We start from the raw sequence: 9,757 nt of genomic DNA, 5'->3' as shown, positions 1-9,757 counted from the left end.
CCATAAGTTTTACTTAGTCTTTCAATACAGTTTTCTAGGGACATACCAAGACATCTTAATAGTGTGGGGTAAAGTTTAACAGGGTTGTACATTGTAAGTCATTATAGTTTTTCATAACAAAATTTAAAATAAATAGTCCTAATCTAAAACTGTATTGTTCATTACCAATTTAAGATTTGATTGAGTTTTTGAAAACAGTTTTTTTTTCATAAATTTAATGCAGAAGCATACACATACAACCTTCCTTTTATTATTAAAGAAGAAAAATGAGAATGAGGTATTAATAATTTGTGTTAGAAGAGAAAATTTTTTTTTTAAGATTTGAAAAATACTCAGGGAAACTCAGGGAAATTTAAAGTTACTCAGGGAAATTTTTGGTCACTCAGGGAAGATTTTTTGGCTCAAAGAGTGGCAACCCTGACAGAAGCTTAATTATTAGTTTAGATCTACCAAGTTTTAGTAATAAAATTGATTTAAATTTCAAAGAGTTAGATTTTAATGCCAATTGTCTGTTGAATTACTCAAAATATTGTGAAAATTTTAGCTACTTAGCTTATAAAGCATCTGCTGATGGCTCCTGTTTCTTTCATTCACTTTCTCTGTTATTATTTGGTAATGAACAATACAGTTTTAGATTAGGACTATTTATTTTAAATTTTGTTATGAAAAACTATAATGACTTACAATGTACAACCCTGTTAAACTTTACCCCACACTATTAAGATGTCTTGGTATGTCCCTAGAAAACTGTATTGAAAGACTAAGTAAAACTTATGGCCGGCAAAGTTATTCTTGCAGCTTAACTGCCTTTTGTACCTCTAAAGCTCTGGCAATTAATATTCATTTAATTTATCCCCCTGTACATGGTTTGGCTGATCCTCAAAATCGATTTCCCAATTACTATGAAAGTTCTTTGTCTAGCAATAAAAATCCTAGATTAATCACTGTTGTTTGGACAACTACCTCTAATGTTGTACAAACAAATAGTATCAATTATACATTTAATCATTTTTGTCCAATTAAAAAAAAAAGAATTTTTGTACCATACCGGATTCCCATTTTAGAAAAGTTAATAACTTAAAAGATCATTTGTTTAACCCGTTAAAAGTCACCATCCACCCATGTAGTTTTGATTTTCTTGAGAACTTTCAACTAAAATCTATTCTAGCACCTATTTTGGGAGGGAAAAAAAAAGTTCTTTCATTAAAACCTTTAAATTAGTGGATAATAAATATGATTCACAAAATTTTTGCAACATTTATATTAAAAAGAGTGAACTAATGAACAAAAATAAAATTATAAATTATGATAATAATTCTAATAATGTTGTTAAATTGGTTAAGTTACAGGATAAATTCAGGCTGTGTTGTGTTTTTAACTTTGTTTTTTTTATGTAAAGCAATGTTTCAACACAACGCATTCTGTATTGTCACATCAACTTCTAACCGTTACTATGGGTCACTAACTTTTTTTTTCATTTTGCAAAATTGACCCTTGGTGCAAAATTTTCTTTGTGCAATTTTGTCACCTTGTTTAATTTTGAGACTTGGGATTGGGACCCATGCTTTCACATGGGACCCAATATTATTTTTAATTAAAATTAAAAATGTCCCCCCCCCCCTATGCCATTATATTGGCAGATTTGTTATACAAAAATTTTAACCATGAAAATGAAAAATTAAACTATCAGTTTTATAATTTTAGTTTATATTATGTTAATTATTTTCTGAATAGAAAATGACTTGAACCAATATCGAGCTGAAATTAGCCATTCCCTCTTTCCATTTCGACTGATCTTTTTAAAAGAGTATTTCAAGTTTATATTCATTTTTGATAATAATATTCAAATTTTCAATTTTATATTCAAATTATGTCTACAATAGGGCATATTTTTTTTAAATTAAAAGTTACTATAAAATAAAATAATAAAAAAATTTATACAACTTTTTAAGTTTTACAACAAAACAAAATTTAACTCGTTTAAACAAAATCAAACGAGGTCATCACAATGTAAACTACAATATATTTACACAGTAAAAAGTGCACAATATAAATAGTGTGAAACATAAAAATTAAAAAAAAACTTGAAACATAATTATTTAATTAAACAAAATGTAATCTTTATATTACGGTATTCAAGTATTTAGAAATACTCTGAATTCATATAAAATATAAATGGTTAATCAATGGAACATTATGAATAATCAAACCTAAATTTTTTTACCTTGACAGTATACATGATCAATGATAATGAATAAATATGTTTATCTTTCAAAGTTTTGTTTAAATTTTACGTTGCACATTAAACTTATGTTTATTAATATGTTTAAATAAAATTGATTTTGTTTGTTTTAAATAAAATGGTAATATGCGATATATAACTTTATATTATTTGTATTTTTAATTAAAAAGTAGAAATATAAAAATGATACTAGTATTAATATCATATTATTACTAAATGAAATTTAAACTTAAATATTTAATTTTATCTTATATATTAATGTATTATGCAGTTAAAGTTATAATATATTTGTCTAAAACTTTAAATTTAAATCGCATTATATAAATATGGTAAAATTTTAATAATTAAAAAAAACGTCAATTAGATATATTTTATAGATACTTTAATTTGTATATTTCTGTTATATATATATTAATAATATATTATAAGCAAATTAAATTTGAACTGAAATATTTTTATTTAATAAAATATATAATGTATTATGCAGCTATAGTTTTAATGTATTTCTCTAAAACTATAAATTTAAATCGCATTACATAAAAGTAGTAAAATTTTAATAACTTAAAAAAAAAATTCAATTAAACATATTTTAAAGTTACTTTAATTTGTATATTTCTTTTACATATGTTAGTATTGTACTATAAGTAAATTAAATTTAAAGTGAAATATTTTAATATTATCCAATATAATAATGAATTAAGCAGCTAAAGTTTTAATATATTTCTCTAAAACTATAAATTTAATTTGCATTATATAAAAATGGCTACCAAAGGTATGGTATATAATAAAATTTTAATAATTAAAAAAAAAAGGCCAATTAAATTTTTTTTAAAGATACTTTAATTTGTATATTTCTTTTATATTTATTAATATTGTATTAAAAGCAAATTAAATTTAAATTGAAATATTTTAAATCAATCAAATATATTATGTATTATGCAGCTAAAGTTTTAATATTTTTCTCTAGAACTATAAATTTAAATCGCATTATATAAAAATAGTAAAATTTTAATAATTAAAAAAAAACGTCAATTAGATATATTTTAAAATTACTTTAACTTGTATATTTCTTTTACATATATTAGTATTTTATTAGAAGTAAATTAAATTTGAACTGAAATATTTCAATTCAATCAAATATTTAATGTAATATGCAGCTAAACTGTTAATTTATTTCTCTAAAAATATAAATTTAAATCGCATTATATAAAAATGGCTACCAAAGGTATGGTATATAATAAAATTATAATAATTAAAAAAACAGGTCTATTAAATATTTTATAAAGATACTCTAATTTGTATATTTCTTTTATATATATTAATATTATATTATAAGCAAATTAAATTTAAACTGTATAATATAAATTGCAATATTTTAATTTAATTTTACGTTTTAATGTTGCATGCTGCTAAAGTTTTTTTAAATAAAATAAACTGAGATATTTAATTTTCGTTATATTATAGTCATTAAAATGCAATATTTTAAAAACTATTAATGCAATTAAATGTTTAATATATCAAATTATTTTTTTTGAATTTATTTTGCATATTATTATAATATATAATAATTACAGTTATATAATAATTATTATATATTACAAAAGATATCCGTCGTGCAAGACTCAATAATCGAAAGGTTCTTTGTATCGAATAACATGTCTTAGGACCAAAAGTTTTGTGCGTTTTTAATTTTATCGTTTGATAAACTACATTATTAAATTTTCATCTTAAGTTTAGGCCCTGGTAAAGATACAATTTGAATATAAGTTTGTATACATGGATATAAATATCAAAATTATGTAAGCAATATAAAAAGGGAATTTTACCTAACCTGAAACCCACTGCGCTTCTATTTTACTTTCCTATTGACATCTATATAAAAAGATATACTAGAAAGTTTTTTTTTGATGATTTACTTCAGTTTCATATAAAAAATTTTGCTAGGTAGTAGAATTTCGTCACAATTATTTTGGAAATTTACTACCTTTTACTGTGAGCCACTGAGACGGGCCAGTTTTTATATAAGACACTTTTGTACATAGGATCACTTTTAATAATAATAATTATCAACCAAGGGTAAGGATTAGGGGCAACAGCAATAGTAAAAAAAAAGTTTTAACCCGTGCTAAGTTTTTATCATTCGGTGTAAAGGTGTCCTTTCGTGAATTTCTGACACCTGTCCGAATTTTTTAGCAGCTAGAAAAATGATTCTTCTAAAATCACATTGTTTGCAATGAGGGCATGGTTGGATGAATCACGTTTTATACACCTTGGTCTTACTTTGTAGAGTTTAAAATTAAATCAAGCCAAGAATTTATTTTTACAATATTTTAATATTCAAAAAAACTTTTGTAGATACAACTGGTTAAAGTCAGAGAGTACAATAGGTTGCTTATGGGGAAGAAAACTAAGAAAGGTAAAAATTAAAAAACTTGATATACTTAAAAGCAGATATTTTATATTTAATTTCAATATACGAGAAATTTGTTTAAAAGTATGTAATGAAGGAAATAGATTACCATGTTGCTAAAAATTTTTATCATAATACAGTACATAAATTTACAATATATCATACATTGATAAAAAGTTTGTATATGTTATCATAATTTAATTATAAGAGCAAAAGAAGTTTTTTTTTGGGATTTATAAATTAACTATTTTACATGTTTAAATAACTTCTTACAATACAACTTTAAAAACATTTAAAAACTACGTATTTAACTATTTAAGCATCAATGCTCTTATAAACAAAAAAAAAGGAATTATGTTTAGAAAAATAAAATTAAGAATCAAAAAAGATCATTAATAAACATTTTGTAGATTATAAAATTAACTCAAAAAGTAAAGTAACTTTTAAAGCAATTAAAAACAAATTGCTTTAAACAGTAACTTTGTCTCTTTTGAGTTAGTTACTTTATTTTCACCAGTAAAAAATAACATTAAAATTGAAAAACCACACTAGAAGGAATTTTCTTTAAAAACTTTTACAATTTAAACACAAGGGTCTTTAAAAAGTTATAGATATCACAGCAGCAAAAAAAAATGACTTTTTTCTTAAAATAGTTTTACACACTAAAAAATTAAACAAAAGTTATCTACGTTTTGAAACATATAAAACTTTAATATAGTTATAAAAACTAAAAAGCACAACTTAGTCATTATTAGCTTTCAATATAGATAATAAACAAATAAAGCAAAATTTGTTTAAAAGGTTTATGTTTGCAAACTAAACAACTAAAAGTTGTAAAATAACCTTTAAAAAATTATATCTAGGATCAAAAAATAATTACCTAAAACAACTAACTTTTACTAAAAACATAATTGAAGTTAAGTCGGAATTATTTTTATCATACAAAATTAACAAACAAAGCAAAATCTGTGTAATAGTTCACAATTTGTTGACTAACAAAACTAAAGTTTGTAAAATAACCTATAAACATTAACATCTAATTAATGAAATACTAACTAAAAACACATAATGTGTTTAAAAAGAAATAAAATATAAAGTTTAGTCAAAAGTAGCATTCAGTACAGAGAATTAAAAATAAAGTAAAATATTTTTAGTAGTTTACTATTTGCAAACTAAAAAAATTAATAGTTAAAAACACAAAACAAAATAAGCTTAATTAAGTATTCTCTGTTAATGATAATCAGAAAATTATTTTTTACCTTTATAAGTAAAATGCATCCTTCTTTCTTTTTTCTTAACAAACATTTCTATTACCTTCGAATTAAAACCATCACATTCACTAACTAAATCTCGACCAATTGATAATATACTTAAAGAATAAAGTCTTGTCTGGCCCATAGTGTTTCTTAGGTAAGTCTAATTCTTTTAAGAGCTGAAAATGATCTTTCTGCCTCTGTTGAACACATTGGTATTGCTATCAGTAAGTTCAACAGCTTTGTGATTTCAGTGAAAGATTTATCCAAGTTATTTTCTTCCAAGTCAGCTAAAATTCTAACAAGACCGCACTTGTGCATTTCTTTTCTGTTATAAAAAGTATCTAACTCATTAACTAATATTATAGACTCTACTTCTAGATAGTATGTTTTCACTTCTTCAACCAAATTTGATGGAAATGTAGATATGTACGCATTGAACTTTTTTTCGTTAAATTGCAATGCGCAAGTGGCCAGAAAACTTGAAACTTTCTGCAACATTTAGATTTATACTGTCGCAAACCTCTTTTGCAGCAGCGGAGAGGTTTACAAACTCATGATCTGTTATAGTTGAGTTCCGAATTCTAGCAACTGAATTTTTAAAATTGCGAATATGGTCCTCTGCCTTTTTAACTGTCAAACTGGTGCTCTGCATTACCTTGTATAAAATTTCTACTTCAGGCATTAATGCAGCAAACACATTAAGCCAAAAAAGAAATTTATTGTCTTCTAAAGTTTTGATGCAGTTTGAAGCAGCAGAAATTGTTGGCAAACCGTAGCAATCTGAAGAATTAACAATTGATTTAAATCCATTGAGTAATTCATCTAAGTTCATGGCAACTTTGCATACTGTTCTTGAGCTATAATTCCATCGTGTTCTGGAGCCAGAAGGAACAGAGACTTCAATGGCTTGTTTTCTCTCTGGCGATTTGGATAAAAAGTTTTGAATTTGATCAAGTTCATCCTTGCTTCATTGTTGCAACTGCCAGCTCTTGATAAAACCAAATTTACTTGGTGAGCAGCACAATGTACATAATGTGCGTTGGGCTTCTTTCACCTTGACATGAACTCCTCCAATTCGTCCCTTCATCACTGATGCACCATCATACGTCTGGGCAATTATTTTCTTTTTATTTCCTTGTAAAATATTGGCTAGCTCAGTCAAAATTACTTCAGAAATACCATCAGCATTAGCTCTTTTAGGTCTTAAAAAACCCCAAAATCTTTCCACAACGTTTCCTTGGTGTGTGTATCTAACAACGATTGAAAGCTGTTTTTGGACACTTATATCAGTTGTCTCGTCTGCAATGACTGCTATAAAACGTACTTGTTCTACTTGTGAGACAACTTCTTTTCTATAGACTTTCAAAGCACATTCTAGAATCTCATTTCGGAATGTGGCAGACACTCCTAAAAATGCTTTGCTTTTTTCTAAATGACTTTCAAGGTATTTATCTAGTTTGCTGAAATATCTAAGCAAAGACCTAAAGCCACCAGGATTTAAGGAATTTTCAGTTTCATTGTGGCCTCTTAACGCAATTTCTTGTTGGCCACAAAAAAGTACACTGTCAATTAAAATATTCAGTACTTTTCTGTTTTTTCTCACTTCTTCATTATGTTTTTCAATACTATCCTGGTAACTTTTACTTAGATAAATTTGGATGCAACTTTTACCTAGGAAATTGAAAGACACAACGTTGTCCAAATTTTTGGAAGATTTGGCATCAGTTAGAGATCTGCAGCAATTTTGGACAAGTTTCTAAAACCAATTTTTGTCCAATCATCTTCACCTCCAAACAGAATACACGGAAAACAGTATAGGGCCATGGACTGTTTACATGCGCAAAGCCATTGGTGCTTATTGTAATATTCATTGCTGAACTTTCTTTATTTGTGAAAACTTTTCCACAGTACTGATATTTCAATGCTAATAATTTATTTTTCACTTTGAAAAGTATATTGTAGTATATAAGTAATGCTTTTATATAATTTCTATTGCTAATTTTTCTTATAAAAAAATGATAGACCCCCTATGTCCTTAACAAACTTTCTACATATGAATTTAATAATAAATGACTTTTTCATTTAAAATAAATGCATGAAAATTTTTAGTTTAGATACAGGTTGATATAAGTTTAACTATGAGAATTGTCTTTTGTTGTGTAATTAAGAATTTTACAAAAAAAAAAAACTATTTTACTTTATCTTACCTTTTCTTTTATTATCAGCAGTTGTTAAAAAAGTTTTTAGCAAATTATTAAAAATTTTTAAAATTTTGTAAGAACAGAGTTTTTAACTTTTGAGTACTTTTATAGTTTAAAATAAAATTTTTATATCTTTTATCGTAATGTTTTTTCTAAATATTTTTACATTAAGTCAAGAAAACTTTGGGTTGTAGATCTCAACTTGAATTTTTTTTTTTTTACACAAGTTTTATTATCAATATAAGGCAGCTATATTTAAAACTTGCATGCAACTTGTTAGCTACATATTGCTTATTTCAATATTAAAAATTATCAAAAAACAAAATTACTTATATTTAAAAGAAATTCAATTATTATATGTAAATAAGATAGGTAGCCTTTATTTTATTTTACTTTAAGGTAATCTTGAATAAAAAATTATGATATTTGAAAAAGAAATTTTTAATGACCATTTTTTCAAAGAATTATCAATAAAACACACAAAAAACTATTAAGTTTTGTAATATTGTTAATAATGTCCTTTAAAATCTTGTTAAAACTTTTGGCTTAAAAGTTTTTTTTGTAGATGTGTTGACCACTGGGTTTTGATCTTGCAACATTCATCTCAAAAACTAAACTTTACTTTCACTGTACTCAGTGTGTTTACATTTAGTAGCTTTGTCAAATGTACTAATTAGTTTTTGAACTAATTAGCAGTATATTCATATTCACTTTGTTCATTATATTCAGTTTAATTCACATAGCGCTGCATTGAATGCAGCTCTAAAAATAAGCTTTTCAACAATATTTTGTGTAAAAAAATTTCTATATGTTTAAAATGCAGCGGACACAGTTTTAGCTTGCAGCGCCAGCCATTGAACCGAATATTTGAAGATTGAATGTAAAATTTGAAAAAGTAACAAATTTATCGTCAAGTTCAATGAAAAAAGCAGAAAAACTAAAGTAAAGGAAAACTTTATTTTTTCTACTTTTTTTTTGAATAGGAGGGACTGCAGCTCCAGTGTGCCACCCAACGCGACGCCCCTGAAGGGTAATAATAATTTTGTAATTTATTCCAAATTTTACATAACTAAATCAGTTACTTTTTACTGCTTCTTAAAATTCAAAGTAACTTATGTGATTTATTTGATCAGAGTTAAAGAATTTAATGGGTTATTAATGCAAGGAGCAAACTAAAATGAAAAAATATTTTTTCAGCAAAAAGTTAACTTTTAGTAAACAATATTTTAATCTGTTATTCAAATTTTTAAAATGATGATCCAGAAAAAACTTCTTTAATTGTCTGGTCATAATTTATTTTTTCAAAATTCTGCTTTAAGCAAGTTAATTGTATAATTAAAAAGAATAATTTCTAAAAATTCAAAGTGAACTACTTTAAAAACTAAGGAGGAGATAAATTTAAATTGAATTAAAAAAAAGAAAGAGTAATTGAGTTGTCTGTACATCAAGCTAAATAAGAAAGTGAAAATATATATTGACATGGCTACTAAAGGGTACCCGCAGTCTGTTTTTAGTTTTAGTCAGTAATACACTGCGCTTTCAGTTGAAAAAATGCAAGCTAGAGAAAGGAGCTCAAAATTCAAATAATTAAAAATTGACAAAAAAACAGAAATAAGAAAAAAAAGCTACACACAAGAGTTTTAGTTTA

At 25.1% G+C, this 9,757-nt stretch overlaps 1 protein-coding gene across 1 annotated transcript; it reads right to left on the bottom strand.

The window, feature by feature from the left end:
• Positions 1-6,058: 6,058 nt before the first annotated feature.
• Positions 6,059-7,757, bottom strand: LOC145832661 (zinc finger MYM-type protein 1-like). The gene is made up of 4 exons (XM_082939963.1): positions 7,744-7,757; positions 6,917-7,641; positions 6,388-6,826; positions 6,059-6,233 (listed from the first exon to the last, which is right to left on the bottom strand). The coding sequence occupies exons 1-4, from the start codon at positions 7,755-7,757 to the stop codon at positions 6,059-6,061; spliced, it is 1,353 nt and encodes a 450-aa protein (XP_082796089.1).
• Between the last annotated feature and the right edge of the window lie 2,000 nt (positions 7,758-9,757).

Source organism: Thalia democratica, chromosome 3 (genome assembly GCF_965202585.1).
Source record: "Thalia democratica chromosome 3, ktThaDemo2.hap1.1, whole genome shotgun sequence".
Classification (NCBI taxonomy): domain Eukaryota; kingdom Metazoa; phylum Chordata; class Thaliacea; order Salpida; family Salpidae; genus Thalia; species Thalia democratica.
Note: the sequence above shows the minus strand (reverse complement) of the source record. Positions and strands in the feature narration are given on the sequence as shown.